Below are 23,289 nucleotides of genomic sequence, written 5' to 3' on the forward strand. Positions count from 1 at the left end.
TAACAAAACAAAAAAGAGGAAAACAAACATTTTAGCAGTAGCTGTTTCATAGAAGCCACAAAGCCAGTGCAAATCTTTTTCCTTCATTGAAAAAACGAAGAATCCACTCCTGTTCCGTTAGCATCACGACTAGCTTGCGCGAATGCTGCATTCAATAACACTGGGAAACTTTACAACTTCCTGTGAACTTCGTTTTGACACACGGGCCACTATCGTTTAAAATTCCCAGTGGTCTCGAACGCAGCATTTTCTCCACTAGAGCGTTTGTCCAAGCCTGTTTGGGCTTGAAGAAATGTCATACATCAATAGACAAAATCAGCTCATTCCCCATTAAAAGACAAAGGCTAGCTACCTAATTTGATGCAAACACCTATGAAAATACGACTATAAGCTTTTCATTCCCGCGCTCAAGCAAATTGGGCAAGCGTGTACATTTTCAGTAAGTCCAACCACATAAAGCCACCACCAAAGCTAACAGTTGAAGTTACTCAAAAAGTGACAGCTTCCACGACTAAGCACAACTTTTTACAGTGTATAAACCTTCAGCTCCATGCCAGTGAAGAGACAAATACATATAGAAATTTTCAACATGGTTAGGTTCTCACAAGCACTTCTCACAAGTAGGTGAATAAATTTGCGTGTGTGTATTTTTTTTAAGAAAAGAACCCCTCGGCTAGAAAAACCCTTGTACAGTCACTTAGCAAATATTCGCATAGAAATATTTCCCTTTGACAAAAACAGGGGTAAACTGCCACTCGAAGGCCTTCAAGGAGAACTCCAAACAGGAAAAAGAAATCGTGCACCATGCAAGATTTGGGCGTATATTATTATTAGCATTGTTATCATAATTCAGGGAGACGACCGCCATTTCAGAGTCATGATTTTAAAATATTTATCGCAAACTCATCTGGTCCATGGTCTTGCTCGTCTCCTGTTTGACACAAGGCGAGGTTAAATCGATTTAAAATGGATTTACGCCTAGAGCTACACAATTGCAAATTCTATTTTCAAAATTAGATGCATCAAGTAAAATAATACATCAGTCCAACGGTACCGATCATCATCAACTTGGAAACAATCGAGACAAATCAAACCAAAACCAAAATTGTAAGACATTGACCTCATCAGTTTCTGCTTAAAATATATTTTCAATTAACTTTGAAGACCCTGAAAAGTGATTTCAGAGATTTGTTTCCAAATCCATGTTTGAGGATAATTGTTGAGATTTGCGAGGATTTAGCGTTAAACTATTTTTCCACCATTTCAGTTTTTCAAAAATTTTTGCGCATGGCCACAAAGAAGGACAAGAACTTTTTCGCAACAGCTTTTAGCTGGTGTGATTGAAATGTGTAGCGAGCGAGCTAGCTAGCTAGCTCGCTACACCTACACCCTGAAAATGCATCTTCCCTTTTGATAATCCGCTGGTGTGGCCGCTTTCGAGTGCCTTGATTACAGATAACAAAATCTGTGAGTGTGCGCACGTCATGCAGGGAAAGACTAGTGAGTGAGAAGCGGGAAAATATTTCTTGAAGCTAGCATGTGGACAGGCGCTTCTCGCTGGTGTGGTACTTCAGAGCGCCTTGTCGTTGCGATGTGGAAAAGCCCGACAACGACCCGTTGATATATTCCAGCCGCCAGAAGGATTTAATCGGACATGTCGCTAAATGTAGGCAAAGGAACGACGACACAAAGTCGCATCAAGTACAACAGAACACTTTTCACTCGCTCTCAACAACTGGAAATCAGAAGATTTTGGTGGGCTGTCCCATTTCTAGCAACATCAGTTTGATGCTGTCATGTTTAGCGAAAGACAAAACGACATGCAAGGTGGGGGTTAGGGGTTCAGGATTGGTGGTCATAAATGCAGGTCAGCCCTTAAGGATTTGGAATGGTCCACCGATTGTTCAGGAGTGTTGTGGGGGGTGTATTTTAATACACACGGTAAATGTGAAACAAAACTTTATGGGAGCAAGGCATTCGAAAATGAGCTTTCACTGAGGGTGGTACCTAAATCATTTTTTGTACATATACATTGGTGGAAAACAAACATAAAATTCATCTATATTTATATATATCTATATATATATATTTATATGCACTCGTAAATACTCTAACAGTTTTTAACGGTACGGCGGCCATTTTGTCCGATCAGACGAGGCCTTATTAAAGGTATAAGCACGCGTTTTCATATCCGCCTTCTACAGTATAAAGCAACATAAAAGATGCCCAGGAGATCGCAACCGGGAGAACATTCGTAACGAGCCGAACCCCCCCCCCCAAAAAAAAAAACTTTTACTCTCGTGGAGGACGACTCAGCGTTTCTACAGGCCAACGGAAAAAAACGGATCAAATACTTTAAAGCATTTTCAGTCTCACGCGGCAAAAACAAAGAGGCGAGTTTTTATTGTGGTTGTCTTTTTTTGTTATCACAGTACTTGACTACTCAGTACTTGAGTCCCTAAGCAGCAGTGATGTCCACACCTGAACACACACGTACGTATATACACACGCACACGCACACACACACACTCACCCCATCACGCATACTGGCTCTCCTGTGGTCATGTGGTCAGTATCGTCCACTCATGCATGGCCTCACAAACACAACAAATCAGTCTTGGTTGCACCTCGTTAACATTCTACCAGGTGTGCAAACTCTACGGACGCCAAATTTAAGACCATTTTTAAGTGGCTATCGTTTTAAGTTAAGTAAAGAAATGCATTCAGATAGTTTCTTCTGTGATTCCGTGTCCACGTTTCCTTCGCTTGTGTTTGTAGATGCACTGGCGCATCCTTCACTCCTTCATCCATTCATTCGTCAGTCATTCCGCAAAAAAAGGGAGGGAATGAGAGACCGAGTGGCCCACCTTGATTTGCCCCCAAAATCCTCCCCCTGAATTTCACCATCCTAGAAGCCCTGAATGTGGCAGTAGGCCTCCAGTGAGGAGAAGAGGATGTAGAGGAGCCAAAGGCTGACGAACAGCATGGTGGTCAGGGCCTTGGCAGTCCGCGGCCCGCCCAGCTCTCCGCCGATCTCGGGCCGCCGCCGGTACATCAGCATGGCGACGCAGATGAAGGCAAAGATGGTGAAAAGCGTGACGGAGAAGGCCAGCTTGCCCGGGTCCACCCGGAAGGTGTTGCCGTTGCTCTGGTGGTAAATGGCGGCGATGGACCAGGCCACCTGTCGCGCAACAGATACCTTTAGAATCAAGTCACAAAGAACTTGACAAAAGGACTGACAACCTTAGGCTGTCTTCATACTAGGTTACCATTGGCAATGGCCAAGGATGGGATGGTAAAACTTGACAGGCCGATAAGAAACCAAGGATGAACACTTGGAGGGGATCCGTTGTGGGACGGTAAGCATAACCGCGGCATCTCATGGTCCTTTCAAGTTGTCAAATTCTACTTCATTTTGTTCGTTAGTGTTCATGGCAATTTTCCGCAAAGTACTCCACCCTCACTATCTCTTTTCCCTTTAGCCTTTTGGTTTCTCCTACAGTCCCCTCCTTTACGCACAGAAATTCTTTCTGTCTGGTGCAAATTCTCATTCCTCTCCTTTCCAGTTTCTAAATGTTCCTCGGAATTGCTCCCTGTAGAGCACAAATGTAATCTGCAAACAACACGGTCCATGGAGATTCCAGTCGAACCTCTTACGGCAGCCTTTCATGCTTATTGCAAAGAAGAAGGGGGCTTAGAGTTAATCCCTGATGCACACCTACAATCCACCTCACCACTGTCCTGTACTTTTCTAACAGACCTTCTCATGCAGTAGCACAGTTTCTCTCTGGGTACCCCGACATAGGCCTTTTTGAGATCGGCAAACGCACAATGCATCTTTTTCTGACCTTCTCTGTACTTCCAAAAGTACACCGTCCAGACATATAATGCATCTGTCGTATTCTGAAACGGTACTGCTGCACAAATACTCACTTCTGTCCTGAGTCTAGCTCACCCTGCAACTCTGTACATCACTCTTGTTCTTGAAAATCGGCTAAAGTAGACTTTTTCTCAATTCTTCAGGCATCTTCGCATCCTCTGGAATTATATGAAATGATTAGGCCAAAAACTCTGCAGCCAACTTCCAAAGGTATGTCATCAGGACCAACTGCCTTTCCATTTTTCATCTTTGTTTTAGCGTTTTTCCAACTTTGTCCTTGTCAATCTTTGTGACTTCCTCCTTTCCTTTTCATCGCCTCCTCAAAGTATTCTTTCTATCTATCCAGCACAGCGCTGGCGCCAGTTAACGCGTTTGCATCTCTATCCTTAAACATCCTACCCTGCTGCGTAACATTTCCATCTCTATTTCTGTCCGACCAACCTGTAATGATCTTTGTCACCCTTTTTCCTGTCCAACCGGGCGTACGTCATCGCGTGCCACTTTTCAGGGCGTTTGCCACATCTGTCGGTCTCGCTATCAAATTCACTGTGTATTTTTTTTTATTTGAAACATATTTGGTCAATGAAGATGATTCGGATTCTGGTCGTCAACGCAAGGTACTCACCCCAATGCCCAAGAAAACGTTGACAGCATTCGAGCCTGTCACATTGCCAATGGAGGCGTCGGCGTACTGATCCTGGATGGCCGCCACTTTGCTGGCAAAGGTGTCTGGGAGGGAAACATACGAGAGGTCACATGAAAATATAGTTTTTCATTTATTGCTTTATTCTGATGGGACGGAGCACATCTTGTGATTTTTTAAATGAAAGTAATGATGTCAATTTCAAACTGGTCACATGACAATTACTTTTGTATCATGAAACATTCCCTGAAATCCAATTCATTCATATTCATTCCCAAAGAAAGTGTCCAACCGTTCTTTTAACTTAATGACTCCGAAGTGTCTTTTGGAGAAAGTTGTGCTCCAAAACAGCTGTGAGAGTCCAAAGAGCAAAGCAGGCAGTCACAGGTCAGCACCTCCTCGTCATTAGTGATTCTTTCACAAGCGCACAAATGAGAGTTATCAGAGAGAGGAAGAGGGCAAAAGTGATATTTGCCTTGAAACGTCAGGCAAAAATGGACGATGGTAGAAAGAAAGAGGAAAAAAAAAAGGAGGATGATGGGAGCACCCAAAGGAGACGGAGGTGCAGAAGGGTTGAGAGGCAATGGGCCGAAGAAAAAAGGACTGCAAAGATAAATCTAACTCGCTATAATGCTTCAAAGACCTTCTGCTCTCGCGTGTGTGCGTGTGTGTGTGTGTATTCACGCCACCTGCCACCATTTTGAGGTGGTGCTTCCTTTCAAAGTCCTTCGTGTGCAGCAATGTGCTTCTCCGTAGAGAGCTCGCTGCCCTCATCCCAACGCCCGGCTGTCAATCAAGCCTCCAACCGCAGAAGCTGCCATTTCCGAGTGACGCTCTGCTAGCGGCGATCTGCTAAAGTTCCTCCATTTCCTTTTCCCCTCCTGCCGTGGCCTCAGGAGGACGATTGAGGAAAGTTTACTTCAACAAGTTCCTCCCTGCTGGGGCACAATCAACCGTCGCCCCGCCAATGCATCGTACACATCGGGCACGTATGACTCCCTACAATAAGGCTTTGCAACATTTATTCTTGCGCTTCGGATGATTTTCGGGGTGAATCACAACACCGAAACAAGCATCCAGATCATCAAGCACTTTAATGCGGACTATTTCAATTTCTGTTACAGAACTCCAATGAGGCTGGGGTTGGAAACTTTTTGTGAACCTCACACGTGTAAAAAACATTTAAGATGGTCTTTCCCTCCTTTTCGAAGTCACATCTAGAAGCAAGTAAAATAAATGCTATATAGTCTCGGTTTAAAGATTTAAAAATAATAATAAAATAAAAAAAATAAAATAAAATATAACATCTAAAATATAAAATAAAAAAAATAAATCAGTGTTCACCATCACGGTTGCCATTCTGTTCCCATTTGGTGCAGTATGGCAAAAAACAAAAAATAAATAAATAAATAACATAACAAAACTCAAAGCACACAGAAAACTTGACCAGACCTGAGACTGCAACAACAACAATCAACAAACACAAACTGAAGAAAGGGAAGGGAACTAAATACCAAAAAATTGCAGAGACAATGAGAGACACCTGGACAAGTCGCGAGTGGCTGGAGCGAGTTTGATTGGTTGCCATAGGAACAGAGCTGACGAGAGCAGGTGGAGGCGATAAACAAATGAGCAGACAACACGTGAACAAGGGGCACTGGAAAACTTGACAAAGCATGAAATAAAAATAAAACGAATGAACAGTTACATGGGGAAAAAAAAACACAGATGTCACAAAAAAGCAAATGATTGTGGGTAGATCACCTTCCCCAACTGTTTTTCAAGCGAGAGCGAGACTAAATATTTTTTTTTTTTGTTGGGGTAGAAAATGAAAGAATCTACATTAAAGCACTTCATGTTTTGAACAGTCATATTTATGACTTGTTCCTGAAACAAAAAAAAATTGCATAGTCACACTCAACATATAAACGGAGGCAATATGGTCTGGAGCCGAACTTGAAAGCATCTGCATTAAAGCACTTTTGGAGGAATTTATTGCACTTTGTCCAACAGCACAAAGTCGTATTTGCTTCATTTAGCCTCGTTGAGATTCCAGAAGCTTAACACTCTGGCAAGCTTCATTTGCGTCATCTCCGAATGTGAAAGCGTCTGAAACTAAAAATGTCCATGAAAGACTTGAGTGTCCCAAAGCATTTTCTTCCCTTGCAACATGAAAAGGTCAAAGTGAATGAACGTAATGGACCCTGCCATCCACACTTCACTTCCAATCTATGTTGCGCTGGCTAGAAATGATTGGATATGTTGCAAAGTGTGGCATAAAGCTTCGTCAACGCTTCCTGCTGTTCAAATGAGATTTACTTGGCAGTTAAAAGGAATTAAACTGGTGAAATGATGCAGCTCAGGTGTGTACAACGACTTGTTTTTCCTTCCTCGCAAGCACTTGTATCGTTTTCTGTTTGTGAGCATGTGTGTTGGTAGGGATAGCGGTGATAAACGGGGTTAATCGTCACGGAAACCGCGGCACAAGACGGGATTTATGAACTGAAGAAGCCAAATAACTGCAGGTCTGTTTTGTGGCAACTCTGTGTGTGTGCTAATAAGGCTAAATGGTGACAAGGGCTGCTTTTGCCTCTATTTTGTGCACCATGCTGTGTGTGTGTGGGTGTGTGTGTCATGCATCATGTTAATACTTTGTAAGGCCGCCTGATTCTGACATGACAAATAGCCACATGCTAATAACACATGGCGGTGTTGCGTAATCACAGCATCACAGTTGTTTGTCCCCATGTATGACGCTAAAGCAAGCATTTGCGTGCGTGTTAAAACATTGCCTGTTGAAGACGATATTTTTTCAGCCTGTGTTAGTATTTATTTATTTCCTGATTGATATGAAATTCAGAAGAAATGCATATCTGGGGGGGTTGACTTTACAAGCAGATATTAGTTTTGCTGAAATATAGTACAGTAAGCTCTCGTTTATCCCTCTTAATGGGGACTAGAACCCCACTGCGAAAGGTGAAAAATTGCAAAGTAGAGCTTGACTTTTTTTAATCATTCCAATTTAAAAAAAAAAAATAATTAAATTGTTATTTCGGGACAGATTTACTCTGTTGCAACCCCCGATATGATTCTCAATCTTTTAAATACTTGTTACGCATTAAATTTAACATTATAAATGCAAAATGAAGAATAAATACCAAGTTGCAGGCTGTGAGAGCAATGTGATCCAAATTAAGCAGCAAAGCAGCTTGGATTAAATTTCTTTTGTTTCGTAGAAATCTACATTTCATCAAGTAGCAATGACATTGCATTGAGTGATTGAACATGTATTTTCATATTTAGTGCATTTTTGTTCTTTCCACGGTCATATAAGTGCACTGCTTCAACCCCCAGCCTCCCTACTTCATCCTGCCCTCCGAGTGACTGATTGTTTTTAAGAGGCTGCTTTAGTCATAAATCATTTACTGCAGCGTCATTGCAGCACGGCCTTGCTTTTTTTTATTTTTAACTTAAGTTGAAAATGTGCAGAAAGAAAATGGGACGAATAAATCTCTTGCACAAAATGGCCGCGCTGTATTGCAAATGTTATGCAATATAACACAAATCTCCTAAATGAGAGACCTTGGGGGGGGTTCTGCTCATAAAGGCCTCGTCAAAGCCGAGATGGGAAGAATATCCAATAGTAGAAAAAGACTGAACGCCCACTCTATCGAGGTTGTTTAACCGACCGTTTTTCATGAGTTTTTACAAGATGCAGACAAGTCTGAATTTAGAGTGCACCTTCGGTGTCGTATCACAATGTACCGCAGCGCCGAAAAGAGATTGTATAATGAAGGACAAGAAAAAGCGGATGAGAAGCGTCCCTAAGAAGCTCTAGTAAATCAATTTTGTCCGGTCTTTTTTGGACTGTCTATGTTGCTGCTCCATCTTTACTGTAAGATCTATGCTAATTCCCATAGCGCTTTGCGTTAAAAGTTAGCATTATGCTAGCCGACTTTTTTGGGGACGTAATAATATAATTTGGTTGAACTATTTTGGGTGTTTAATTATAATGTAAAAACGTTGAAATTTTGTTTAATGTGTCAGTTTTACTCGGCCCAACGCGTTATATGTTAGCATAATGCTAGCCGACTTTTTGGGAATGTAATCGCATGGTTCGGTTGAACTGTTTGGTGCGTGAGTATAATATAAAAATGTTTAATGTGTCAGTTTTACTCGGCCCAACAATGGCTCGTGTCTCAAACTATTTTGAAACACGAGCCGTTGTTGAGCCCATTCACAAGCTTCGTATGGCTTTGACCTGCTAATTGCCACTCCCAGTTGAAGCTTACTGTCAAAATTAAGATAGAAAAAAAATAAATAATCACACATTGTATTTTCAAAACACACGACACAACTTTCCCATAAAGTCTGCTAGTTTCTCCACAGACAATCTAAGGCAGGCGTGGGCAAACTATGGCCTGGGGGCCACATGCGGCCCGTTAAACGTTTTAATCCGGCCCGCCAAACTTGAAAAAAATTAAATGAATAAACCTTGTTAATGTTTTATTTTCTAAATACTGCGGTTTTTCAAAAACATATACATTGTTGTAATGCTTTTGTTCACTTTCATTTCAAATTAAATGTCAAATTTTAGAACCCATTGTGGCCCGCCAATCAAAAAGTTTGCCCACCCCTGATCTAAGGGATAGCATCGGTCACTGCAGCTCACCTGGTACCGACGTTCCTAACGCGACAAACACCACCGCTGTGACTGAGTCCTTCAGGCCCACGGTGCAGCCAAAATGAGATGCCAGGTCGCCTGTAAGCACACATTCACGTGGAAGTGTAACATTTAGAACACACAAGCATACACGCACATACATGGGCGGTGCGGTGTCGTACCGATGATGGCGGTGAGCAGCCCGATCATGCAGATGGACACGACGAAGCACGCCCAGCCGTTCCAGTACTCGGTGGGCGGCACAAACGCGAACAGGACCTTCCAGAAGACGGTGAGGAAGTGCATGACATAGTCAAAGCAGGACGGCAGCTTCTCCTCGCCGCACTCGTCGTCGTCGTCGTCCTCACCTGGACTCGGTGAAAAAAAAAAAAAAAAAGGGATGGAGAAGAGTTGAAGGAGACAAATATTGTATACATACAAAGTTACAAACATAATAAATATAAGTATAAATATAAGTATAAATATCGTTTGCAAGGATTTAAGATTCAATTAGATTTGATAAAAAAAAGCAATTAAATTAAAATCTAACAACTTAAAAAATCATAAGGGTAATATAAAAATGAAATACAAAAATGATGGAAATATCAAAATACAGTACATACAAAAATTAGATAAGAAAATGTAATTTGTTGTTAAAACTGAATAATACAAGATGACAGTTCCACAAAATAATATTTAAATATATTAAAATAAAATACTAAAATAAAAATAAAAAACAATAAAACAGTTGAAAAATAAAAAATCTATAATAAAAGCTAATACTAAAATAATTTCATAATAAAATAAAATACTGCCAAGTACATTTAAATTGGTTTTATTAAGAATGAGAACAAATGACTCGATGAATACAATATTAAAATATATTAAAATAACAAAATGACAATTAGTTAAAATTACAATAAAAAATGTAAAGTAAAAAAATATAATCAAAATAGTTTAAAAATCTGGTAAAAATAAAATAATGGTTTTAAAACTAATTAAATAACAATTATGCAAATCAAAACATGAAATAAAATTAAGATAAAGAAAATTACCCTTCAACAAGTAAATGAACAAAATGATAGTTATTCTTTATTTATTAATATTTTTCATGGCTCTATGCTTTGACGATATACCGTAGCTCATATTGATCAGACTAATGCTGCTCTGAGAATTTGTGCCATAGCTTAACTTCCTACACCGGCGCCACGTTGTCCCTCCTCTTGCGACAGCAAGCAAAATCATTGAGACTTTTATGTGGATAAAAATAAATGTTTCCTTCTTTCAAGGGGTCAGCACACGGCGGCTAATCGACTCATTAAGTATAAATGGAACGGCGAGTACAAGGTCAGCCCCCCCAGTACCTCTGTGTGTTAATTATATGGGTGCGCCCGTCCAACTGGGAAGCACCAAAATAGAGACGAATATGTTCTGATTGGCTGCAATGCATTCAAAAGGTTCACTTTAAGGTGGGAATTACAGCGCAGTTCACTAAATATAATCCATTCTTATTTTAGAATGTTTTACAATTGCTTTTATATGATTTATTCATATGGAAATTGCTTTGTAATTGTACAAAAATATATTTTTTTACATTTTTGTATAATTACTCAGTAATTATCATTTTTTTTGTTTGCTTTGATTTGCTGTTTAAAATGCATTTTCCCATTCAGTGGTTGAGATGGATTTTCATGATTATTTTCTCCACTGTGTGCCTTGCAACGACATTGGTGACATTGAAGTCAATGCAAAAAGCTGTCACAGTCCAATTTTAAGTCCATCTCACATTTTCAACTACTTTTTCAAAGTGTTTTTTTTTTTTTCACGTGTTTAATCCACTGAGATTATATTCAGTATATTCTGCTAATATGAAATTCTGATTATTTTCCGATTTGATTTGGCAGCTCCATTTTCAAGCACAAACGTCAGCTGCAACTTTATGACACAGCGTTGTACCATGCGTGTGTGTGTGTGTGTGTGGGTGTGTCTGACTTGTGCTGGCATACTCATGTTTATATTCATGTGACGCCACTCCTGTCAGATATCCTGTCAGACCCACACACACACACGCACGCACACACAATCCCCAGATAGCTAGGTACCATTAATCTGATTGTTTCAAGTAAACAAAGCAGCTATTCATCAGTAAGAGCGGTCAATCAATCAATTATGTCACAAAAACTAATGACATCACGCACCCGCCATCTTTGTGAAATAAAAAGGATAAAGTCGGAGCGACCGCGTTCATTTATACGATGGGTGGCGTGGTAGAACGATAGCCCAATCCTAGCGGAAGGCTCGTCACCGGCCAATCACTTCTGATTGGAAACCCTTCAACATTTCCTTTTTTTTTTTTTTTTTTTCAAATGTGTGACATCCACTCATGTAACTGATTGGACGTCATCCGTCGGAGGGCCACAATCAAGTCACAATGGCTATATATTGTAGGGGGCACACAAAAATAATTCCGATGTGTGGGCGGGGGGGGGGACTTACTGCAGCATCGAGTTTGACCTCTCGTTGATTTATTGATTAACACGCAACAAAGCAAGCAAATTGTCTCAAAGTCTTTCAGGTGGGGTTCAATAAAAGGGACAACAACGATATGATCCATAACTATCAAGATTTCATCCCCTTTCTAATCCAGACTCATACAAAGTAGCAAAGTATTTGGATGTACAAGAGGTCGGAGAGCGCATCCCTGAGGTGCGCCTCTCTTGCAGATCACCTCAAGCTACTCGGCCATTACACAAAGTCTTCCATCATTTAACAGATGCAACCTCAGAGATAATAGCACTGACCCGGGCTTGGCCGTGATGTCGTGGTTGGGTTTGACACACTTTAACCGGCCACAAAAGGTAATTAACCTCCCACCTCGCACTTAAAGCAGCTAATGAGGTGCGGGAGCCACCGGAAGGGAGAAACCTAACGAACTTCAACAACGACTTAAAGCCAATCAGCTTTAGGTTTCAAGACCTCAAGAAGCCATTAGTTGTCACTTTCATGTGGAGTTAAGAGCGAAGGACCAGCAATCGTACACGTCAGGTAACAGTTAATAATTCCAATCACTGTAGCTCCATCTGTTGGATCTTAAGGGTCACCTCTCGTATACAAATTACAAAACAGCAAAAAATGTCAAGAAAAAAAAATACTTCAGTCCTGTCGGTGGCAGTATTTTAATTTTTTTTTAAATATAGCGCCATCTCTTGGATCTTGCGGGTCACAGCCCCACTTGGCCCACAAAATAAGCAAGTGGGTAACAGCGATGACCAACGAACAAAAGACTTGTTTGTGGTGGTAAAGTATATTGCAGAGTGGGCGTCAACTTTTTCCACTACAGCGCCATCTGCTGGGTCTGCTGCGTCACTGCCCTACTTGGCCTCAGTTCAAGTGGACAGTCCAAGTCCAGACAAACTAATCCTACTTGATTTGTTAACTTTGGTGGAAAAGCAGCATGTATGGAACTTTTTGGTGCTGAATCATTTTATTTCAACACACATTTTCATTAAAGTGATATTTATAAGTAAAGGGTGAATCTAAACTCTTATGTCAAATTGTTAAAGTTATGTAAGACTTTTATGACGTGAAAGCCTATTGAGATTTTAACAACCTGCTCTCTACGACTGACTGCTTATTGGATGTTAGTGAATACGACAAAACAAGGAGAAAGAGCAACATTTGAGACTTTCCGCGTTGAATCCAATCACTTCAAAAGGTTTCATATGCATGTATATCAAGACATAAATTATATGGAAACGCACCAGAAGCACCTCCGAGGCGCAATAATCATCATCACATTAGATGATTTGTCGGCCGTGGTTCTTTGAATTCTGTACTGGTTGCCTAGCAACAACATCCTAACTCCACTTGAGGAAGTGGCACCTCTCAAAGTAGACAGATGGCCTGACCTTTACATACATGTTCAAACATCAACCTTTTCCCAAGCTGGTGCTTTCAAGCTCGATAAAAGACAGTCTTGCAATCGACAGCCCATTAAGATGTACTTGACATTCATCGGTGTACTACTTTAAAAAAAGAAACAGAAAATTGGTAGGTATGAATACGTATTATAATTGATATTGTACGTATGCAGCCTGTAAGTCTTACCTGCGCTCACTGTGATGGCCTCTATAAACTGGTCTCTCCAGCTGTTTGTCCCCACCAACAAAGCCAAATTGGTCTTCTTTATAAGCTTGTCCACTGTGTTCTGAAAAAGATGAATGATCAGTTTTTTATTTGTCAAAACAGCCAGTGGAGATTTCGATGATTTGGATCAGGTGGCACAGGGCCCCACCAGATCCAGTAGATTTTTGTTTTTGGAGTCATTTTCATTCTTCCTGTCCTTTGCTATGATGTAACTTAGTATTATTAAATATATATTTTTGGAATTGGAATTTTGAATATGTTTTTATGCCAAATCTGTGATCCTATATGCGATTAACTAATTACATTAATGCATTGCGCACAAAGCCCCATGTCATAAAACTCAAATATGGACAAACATTCTAAAAAAAAAAAGATATAAATAAATCACATGCGGTGTCAAATTTTCACTTGTTGCAGGAGAGACAAAACCCCGCTGTGGTGATAATAAAGCTCATTTACCTTCCATGTCCTTTCTTGGGTATACATAAACTCATCTGAAAGTGTGTTCATTTTCTGCATACTTACCTGTCCTTTCTTCTGCTATAATTTGCAGCAAAACCCAAAAGTTTCCTGTGAGTTCATGTTTGTCTTTTTATTGGACTTTGGTGCAATATAATTTGTGCCATAAGTCATTATAACGGCAAGAACCCTTTAAAAAAAGTCTGCTTGCGTGTGTGTGCAAAAAACGTCCCCCCCCCCAAAAAAATCCATTCAACACAATTAGCAACCCGGTTCTCCCTCTGAAGTGCAAAGAGAGGAGGAGGATAACAGTCCCGCCGCTTGCTTAATTAGCAGTGATGCGTGCATGTGTGTGGAGGACTATTACCTCAGTCCTTCAGAAACGCTCTAAATTGGAAGGAGAGATTAGACTACATGAAATGGGAAGAATTATGCTTCCCTTTTAGGAGTTTCTATTTTGCGTGCAGAAAGAAATGTCAAACAAAATAAAAGATGCAGTTCCACTCCAATCCTGCGGGTGGCAGTAATAGATGTGGGCAGCGTGATATGGCAATAGGGCAAATTGTGTGCCCTTTGATTCATGGCGGATGTGTGGGTGCACTATTTGGCAGATGAAGTGTGTCATGCTTCGCACGTGTCACGTGTCGTTGTTGATTGTTGCCATGGCAATGACTTTTTGTGATAGCCATGCATGTTCACTTGACTGCCTCGTCTTCTCCTCCACATGGCTTAATTTTTTTTTAAATGCTCATTATTCTGCATTTTCTGTCAATTTGTACAAAAGCATTTAAAAAAATTTTGTTTCCTGAAGAGAAAAAAATGCAGTTATTTAAGGTGATGGTTAATTGGAGCACGGTGTACCATTAATATAATTATTTATAGAAAAATAGAAAATACGCGTCCATACGAGTCTTTGTCAGCCTTACCTTGAACTCGTAAGATTCTTCAATGACCACCTCCAGTTTGACATGATCTCCCAGCATGGGGCGCCCCATCTCTGCAATGCGCCTCTCCTCCTCGTCCTTCCCTGTCAGAGCTTCTTCTTCCGCTGCAATCTCCTCCTCCTTCTGCTGCTGTTTCTCTTCTGCACAAACACATCACAGTTTATGTTTTTAACTCATAAAAAAAAAAATAAAAAAAATTAAATACTGTTGTATCATTCCGGAGATGGGCTACGGCGCAAATGAGCTAGCATGGGCTAGAGATTGAATAATGCTATCAACGCTGATAATATGCACAGCTAAATTCGTGACGTCGTGTAATGTGAAATGCACCAAATTTAGACCACCTATTAACCAATAAACAAGTTTAAAACATCTTAATAGGATGAAAAATAATCCTTTATGGACTAGCATGTCAATGAGCTAGCATTCTGTGGGGGCGACAAACAGAACTTTTAACTGAATTTATTTAGTTTGACTAGTTTTAAACTAACAATTCACAAGTAGCGGGTGACCGGTTGACAACAAAGTCGTAATTAATTTAGTTTAATTGTCAAATCATGCTACGCATATTTTAACACGACTGTAGTAAATGAAGCTAGTAGTTAGATTTTTGAGAATTGTGAAGCAAGCTAGTTTTCTTTGATGTATAAGGAAACTCTGAGTTTAGTTTCACATTACAGACACTTAAATTTGTAGTGTTGATCTAAAAGATAATAAAAAGAAGATGAAGATAAAGAATGACGAAGTGCTAACATTAGCTAGCATCAAAGCAAAAAATGCCTTCACATTGATCTGTAACATAAAATGCAACAACCCTGAAAAAATATCATTGTTTTGCTGCTAGCATGGAAATGAGCAAACTAGCTTATTAGCTTCACCTTAGGCTTTATTGGATTACGTTTTTAGTTGTCCTTAACGAGCAAAAGACAAGTAGTCGGTGAATGTTTGGCAACAAATCAGTACTTAAGGTCAAAGCGCTGGTGGCCATGGTGACGATCGGGCCCTCTAGGTTGTGCTGCAGCGCTTAAGAGCCGTCGTCGCCCGTTTAAGCACACATTAGCTAACAACGCAGACTTTACATGTCCACAGACGCTCATAGCGACCGGCTGACTAACGCAAGATGGCTGTGACAAAATGCAAGGAGGTGGACTATCATTTGTTGTTTTTTTTGTCTCGTTGTGGGGCTGGAATAGCAAGTGAGGCTGAACTGAAATGGTGGGGAATTATTATTGAAATGTACAATGCAAAGAATTGGAAAATGTATTTTTTTTATACATATAAAATAATGAAAAATCAGGGGAAGTGAATAAATGTGTCCGAATCTGTAGAAACGAGGAAGGAGAAGAATGTGAAAAAAGTGGATGTTCACACAATTAGCAGATGCTAACACTGAGGTTATGCAACATAATACACGTGCACGCACGCACGCACGCACACACACACACACACAAACGGGAGTCAAGCAAAAAGGAGGGCGAGAGGACATTGCTGTCAGACAAAATCTGTCACGTATATTCCCACTGAGATCCGCTATGTGCATGTGTGTGTGTAAGCGTGTGTGTGGGGGTTCTGACCCGTGTGTTTTTGGGCTGTTTTCCCCTCTCAGGGCTGTTCCTTCCTCACACGCTGCACTTTCAGCCTGCCGTGAACTCGCCTCTTGCACTCCCTAGGCTTTTTCCTCTCTCTTTTTTCAGTTTTTTTCATACCACAAAATAAATGCGTAATATCACAAGGTCATCCGCAAACTTTTTTTTCTCACACTCAAGTCGGATGACCTCACCAGTGACTTGAAAATGAAGTGAAACGAGTCGTTCATGTTCTGAGTCGCCTTTCATGTGGGACTCTGACAACGTCCTGAGCGGAAGCCCATTTTTGGGACGAGCAGACGGAGGACAAGAAGATTTTTAAAAAGGACAGACTAAGCAAGGCCGGAAGTGGGTTTTCGTCCATCCTTCTAATCGTCCCTAACCGGGTCAAGTAGTGGCTTTTTAATACACTAGTCTGTATGTCGAATTCAAATATTTGAACTTGGAACAGAATTAAATATTTAAATGCTGTTGTGTGTACTGGCCCTTTAACTGCGAGTTCAACTGACACTGCGCGAGAGCAAAAGAGCAAGAAAGAGAGAGAGAGAGAGAGAGCGCATGAGTGGAAAATAACACACAAGCGATATATGCGACTGTGTGAAGAAGCAATTGAGAGCCAAAATAATCATTTTAGGTTGAGTTTAAATTTGAGCAAAATGATCAAGTGCAATAAATAAATAATAATAATAATAATAATTAATTCATTAATACAATCATCTCTACAGGGGGGTAAAAAGCATCTCCTGGTGTTTAGAATATAAACAATATCCCATTTAATTGAGTGGAGAAGCGCAGCCATTCATCTGAAGCGGCTGTACAAATAAGTTTTGAAGGCTAAATTCAGCTATTGTGGCTTTCAATCAGGTGAGCTTTGCAGTCCGGAAATTACGGTAAGTGGTTGTGAATAGGAAATTAGCCAGCTAATGAGCTTTAAATAATGTTTGAATTATGAAACCTCTGCCATTTGCCTCTTGTCATGAAAAGCACTTTAAAAGGACGCCGGACAGACAAGGACACAGAACGATTATTTTATGAATAAGGACGGACGAACGATGACGACCGGGTGCCCAAATCGCAGACGGACGTCGGACCGGCAAAAAAGGGTAAAGTATCTCATCTTTGGTAATTGCTCTTATGAGATTGTGAAGCCATTTATTTTTTAAAGCGTAAGCATACTCTCTGGTTTTCATGTTAGTTACACCTCTTCATTTGTATAAACTCAAACGTGAAAACAAGCACGGGCACACTATTGGACGCCTGACTAATCAACGTAACCGCCGTTATATTGGATCTCATTAGCTGGCCAAACGACGCAAGTGTAACACGGCGCCTGACGAGCGCTCTTAAAAGGGACCATCATCGGATGACTTTTCCGATGACACAAGTACACGCGCGTGCAGAGACGGAGGTCATAAAAATGTGCACGGGACCAGTTTATAACTGCAGCGCTTCAAGTGTGTAAGCGTGTGTGCATATCCCAGAGGTGTGCTTCATCTCCTTGCTGTGATTTTGTCAGATACAAAACTCAGCGATGATCCATGAACTCGCGCCTGTGTGTGTGTGTGTGTGTGTGAGAGATATAGACTTGCTTTAATGAGTGTACACAGTAGAGTTATAGGTGGCGTAAAGACATCAATTTCTCCTCGGGACAACAAGAGGAAACTATAGTGATATATTTTATCTCTGCGAAGACACCAGCTACACAGTCAATGACTATTCAGTCATTGTGGAGCAAAAAAAACCCAAAAAACTTATTTTGTCAAATGCTCTAATTTGGTTGTGTGATTGTCACTGTCTACTTACTGGAGTCACAACGGATACTTAACTCATTTCGCAGTCTGCTTAGTGATGTGTTCACTGATTACTTACTGGTGTTGTCACAGGCTAGTCACTGGTGTCATAACAGTTTAATTACTGATGTCGTCACTGTCTACTTACGGGTGTTGCTACAGTCTCATGACTGGCCGGCCTATTGCCGTTATTACAGTCGACTGATTGATGTTGTCAATGTCTATTAACTGCGGTGGTCAGCTTGTTCCGACTGGTGTTACAGAGGTCGACTTATTGATGTCAGAGTGTGCCGACTGGTGCTGTCACAGTCTACTGCCAGTCGTCAGCACTGACGACTGCTAACAGTGACAACTTACTAGGGGTGTTACGATTTACGGTTTTATGCCCTCGATTCCGACGATTCTGATCACGATCTCTGCGCTCTAATTAATAATTTTGAAAAAATACATGACTTTGTCAATTCTTTTTTTTTCGATTAATTTGTTAATAAATAAATAAATTACAATTTTTTTTTTAAATTTCCATCTATTTATTCCACCCAAAAAAGGCGCATTATTTGAAATTGACCATGCAGAAAATGCCCCCAAAAAATGTTTGATTCAGTTACAGGTTTGGACTGTAATGTGCAGTGTTAAAGAGAGCGGAAGGGGGCGCTATACTGCACACAGGCTGTTCTCTATTTTTTATGATCAATGAAAAGCATTGCCGATCACATACTTTACCCGGGAAATCTGCCGATCACGATGTGATGTCATAACTATATGCTCACTAATGTCGCACTGTCCACCGCAACTGTCTACTTACTGACTGTTTGGTAACCAATTTCAATGTCTACTTTCTCTTATAATTGACTCTAAATATTTTTCCTACAATTCATAGTTGGAGTAACATCGAGCCTTTCTGTGTGTGTCTGTGTGCTTTTGCGCCCACCCTCAATGCACATTCCATCCGTGAACTCTTTACAAATGTCACAGTGAGAAGAAAGCTCTGACATTTTAAACCCCAGCAGCAGATTTCACATCTTGCACAAGAAGCCCCGAAAGCTCCTGAGCGTTGGGGGAAAAAAAAAAGAAGAAAATGAAAGCCAGGAGGAGGCGGTGGAGGAAGAGAGGACAGGTGTGATTCCCACTCTAGCAAACCTCTGAAGGCAAGCAAAGGAGGAAAAGGAGAGAGAATTGTATTTTAAAAAAAAGAAAAAAAGAAAAAAGGAAGCAGGAGAAGTGCTTAATCTCAATCAAAAGGCCTGTGGTCCAAATGGATGCGGAACTACGGAATGATTTTTGCCCAGCCAATCAGCATAGAAAGGTCATATGAGATAATCACGGAAAAGTTGTCATTATTAGTAAGAAACTAAAAAAATATGAAAATGTTACTTCAATAAAAACGTTTTAAAATGATGTTTTGGCTTCAACCGAAAAACTGCTTTGTCAGTCTTTTTCAAAATCTTTATTATTATGAATTCAAGTGCTGGATTCATAATTGTTTGACTTAAATTCAAGTTGCAACAATTTTCCTACATTTTCACTTATTTCCCAATTAATAACATTGGAATGTTAATTAAAAAAAAAAAAAAGTGTCATCTTTGTTTGTACAATTTGTTGCAACTCTCAGCCAGATTCAGGGATTGTCCCCCCCTCTTCAAGTTGCCATATATTTAATTTCCTTATTTCCTTGTGACCAATTTCTCAATCTTTATGACAAGCATATGGTGAGCATCTATAAGATATGATTAAGGTGCTGGATTTGGGCATTTTTGTCTTAGATTTAATCAACTTTCTAAACATGTATTATTAGATTTATTTTAGTTTTAGTTTTTTTTTTTAATGAACAGTCTAAATATGTATCATTTGGTGTGAAATTAACTTGGATTTAAATTCAAGTTTACTCGTAGAAACAGTGGAGCAAGTTCTCCTCGCTTTAGGGATTGCGGAGAAGGGGGGGGGGTCTCACACCTGTCCAATCAGTCCCGTTGCCTCTCCTCCACTGGGGGGCTTGGAGTAGAATGTAGAAGGAGGACTGCTTATTGTACTCCTCACGGTCTAAGATCCTAACCGTTATGCTCTTCCTGTATGGGACACCCACACATGCGCACACACACGCACACACACACACACACAAAGGGGGGGTGGTAAATGCATGCATGGTGTAAAACTAAACAACATGGCACAAATGAATGCACAAAAGACGCACGCATACACACACACACGCACACACGGAGAGGAGATGTGGTGCACAAAGCGATGATTCGCTCAGTGAGGCTCCTGCCGACCTTTGGAGTCGTCGCTTTCCACCAGACGAGGTTCTCCGATCTCTACGTAGAAGGTTTTGTTCTTCTCGTACTCCTCGTCGTCAATTATTTTCACGCTGATGGTTTTACTGAAGAGGAGGAAGAGAAGGGGGGAAAAAAGAGAAGCAAAGAGAAAAGTGAGGAAAAAGGCTGGGAAATTAAGAGGAAACAAGAAGTTTGGGATTTCCCAGCATACAGAGCAAAACTATTATTTGGTAAAGGGATGTTGAAGGTGTCATAAATCACCAGAATATAAAATGAGTTGTTTACTGCATGTACAGAACGATTTTCCGCTGTGAATGCACATAAAGGTACAGAAACAGATTCGTAAAACAGTGCCTTTAAACACGGCAACAACTTTGCGAATTAAAACAGAACAGACCCAAGAGAAAAAAAATAAATAAATAAATCGGAATTTATTTAGCGTATTTTCGGAACTGTAGAGCGCTCCCTACTGGCGAAAGAAGAATCTGCAGAAAAGCTGCATAGTTCAAAATCTAGGAAAAAAGTAGCGGTATACTTCAAAGTTTTCTTCGAGTTTTATTTCTGATCGTTACCAAATTTAATTTGCAAAAATATTTTAGTTTTCGCCTGCAGCAGCAAAGCATAACAACTCACCATAAATTCACAATACATACTTTGCATTCTACGTTGGGATTAAAAATGGAACCAACAGAGTCTGTGTTTTGCCACTTCGCCCTGATTCATGTGGGAAACCACCACATTCCATCAACAATTCCGCTAAAAATATTCATCGCCAAATTTTATGAGTGATAACATCACTTTAAGAATATTGTCCAGTAGAGACAAGGACGCATTTTTTTTTTTTTTTTTTTGCGAGGTCATGATTCAGTCTCAGGCGGACCTTAACGAGATTAAAAGGAAGCGCAGGGCAAACTATTTGAAGCGATAATGTTCCTCAAGGTTGCTTTGCTTTGGCAACAAAATTACGCCTCGCCAATTTCTGACAGGATTTATTTGGCTGAATTAAAAAACGGACTGGCTAGCGGTGGCACAGTTTGGACAAAAGACTAGCTCATGTGAAAGGAAAGGAAAGGAAGACGAAACCTTCCCTTTAAACGTTTTTCATGCGTGAATAAATAACAAAACACACATCAACAATGGGTTGATCGATTCCGTCGATCCGGTACTTTTCAGAAAGCTGCATGTGTGCTTGTTTATCTGCGTTCCCCCATCTGGACCCGGGGGAAAAAAAAAAAAAACAGCTGCAAATCCACTACAAGGACATCAGAAAGAACGCTTGTAATCTGGCCTGTAGGGCATGGCAACATAAAAGCACCCACAGATGCGCACAAAGTGGAAACATTAAAACAAGCCTTGTGGTAACAACAAATTTCTCATTTGTGTACTTTGAATGATATGCACAGATAAGAATGCACCTAACAGCGGCCATTGTGGATTTGTATACAAGAAAGCCATCCAAAAGAGTGCTTGAAGACAAAACGCGGAGCTCACGTTGTGCTTTAAAGGCACTTTCATGGACTTAATTGTCATGGCGGCGGAAAAACGTGGAGCAGCCCTCTCATTATCTCATTACGCAAACGCAGGTCCATCTATCTGCCGCTTGATCCGAACAAAGCAGAGTTTGATCCTGTAAATTACCAGCACACACACACACACACACACAGAAAAGCGGAGGGGATTAAACTATTAGACGGGGACCACGCTCATTCAAAATTGCCCCCCTGAGAGCAGATGGAGAACAGTTCTCAACCTTCTGGACGGGGGAAGACGCCAACGACTAACAGACTGCTGCGCTCACAGCAGCTGGAGGAAGGATGGACAGGTGAGGGATGAAAGAGAGCGAAAGGGGGAAGGGTAGATTTGGAAGGAGCTTGGAGGGACGATGGATCGAAGAAGGATGGATGAGTGATGAAGGGCAGATTGCGGACAGATGGGAGATGGAGGGATGAAAAATACCGGAGGCTGGATTGGAGAGGAACGAAGGAGGGTTGAGTGATGGACGGAGAGAACAATGGAGAGCGTGAGACAAGATGGGGGACATTTTAGGAAGGTGTAGTGAAGGAAAAGGGGACAATTTGGAAGGCATACGCGAAAAATAGTTGGGTTATAAATAACCCAATTGGGTCAAAGAGGGATCGGGACAACTTTTCGTGATATTCAGCCTCAAAAGTACGGCCAAATGAATAACCCACAAATTAACAACATTTATGGTGATATTTTGAGCAAATCAATCTTTTTATTTATTTATTTATTTTTTGTAAAAAAAAAAAATAAAAAAAAATTGGGTTGGTCCCTGTTGACCCAATATTTATGTATTCATTTATTTAATTATATATTTTTTTGAACGAACAATTTTTAGAGTGCACGGTCTTGGGGGAAAGAAAGTCCACTACTTTTGTTCATTTGTTTCGGATGCACAAAAATAAATAGGTAAATAAATAAATAAATAAATAAAAAATGTTTTGTACATTTTTGTAAAAAAAAAAACAAAAAAAAAAAAACAGACCCAAGCCTCTTCAAACAGCTGTGTCAAACATAACCCAATTTTGGTCCAAAATTGTACCGACCCGCTACTTAAGTCACTTTGACCGACCTCTCTTGGTTATTTTGATCCAAATCAACCCAATTATTGTGTTATTTTTGACGCAATTGTTTTAAGAGTATATTAAGAAGGCATGTGATTTTCTTTTTTTTTGGGGGGGGGGGGTTAAATAGAGGGCATTTTGTGACTGTTTAGAGGAGAAATAGAGGATAGATGGAGCACATTCTGTGAAGTATAAAGGAGGTGAAGCGGAGCAACGGAGACCATTTAGTAGATGTAATGGACGAGGCATGTCAGGGCGCACTTAATGAGGCATAATCAAACTATTATGCAAATGAATTACCTTAATTAATTCCCCACTGA

At 40.5% G+C, this 23,289-nt stretch overlaps 1 protein-coding gene across 2 annotated transcripts in view; it reads right to left on the reverse strand.

The window, feature by feature from the left end:
* Positions 1 to 2,295: 2,295 nt before the first annotated feature.
* Positions 2,296 to 23,289, reverse strand: part of slc8a1b (solute carrier family 8 member 1b) — an 85,319-nt gene continuing 64,325 nt past the window's right edge. Inside the window, exons 5-11 of one of the 2 annotated variants that reach the window (XM_088304308.1) lie at positions 20,065 to 20,177; positions 14,718 to 14,875; positions 13,294 to 13,393; positions 9,369 to 9,554; positions 9,196 to 9,285; positions 4,506 to 4,609; positions 2,296 to 3,181 (exon numbers count right to left, since the gene is read on the reverse strand). In XM_088304308.1, the coding sequence (XP_088160434.1) occupies positions 2,909 to 3,181; positions 4,506 to 4,609; positions 9,196 to 9,285; positions 9,369 to 9,554; positions 13,294 to 13,393; positions 14,718 to 14,875; positions 20,065 to 20,177 (1,024 nt within the window). In that variant the 3' untranslated portion in view covers positions 2,296 to 2,908. Of the gene's footprint in view, positions 3,182 to 4,505; positions 4,610 to 9,195; positions 9,286 to 9,368; positions 9,555 to 13,293; positions 13,394 to 14,717; positions 14,876 to 20,064; positions 20,178 to 20,381; positions 20,489 to 23,289 lie in introns of both variants that reach the window. The other variant, XM_088304309.1, reaches the window with a different exon arrangement.

Source organism: Idiotropiscis lumnitzeri, chromosome 9, assembly GCF_059441095.1.
Source record: "Idiotropiscis lumnitzeri isolate Australia: NSW breed Sydney's pygmy pipehorse chromosome 9, RoL_Ilum_1.0, whole genome shotgun sequence".
Taxonomy (NCBI): Eukaryota; Metazoa; Chordata; class Actinopteri; order Syngnathiformes; family Syngnathidae; genus Idiotropiscis; species Idiotropiscis lumnitzeri.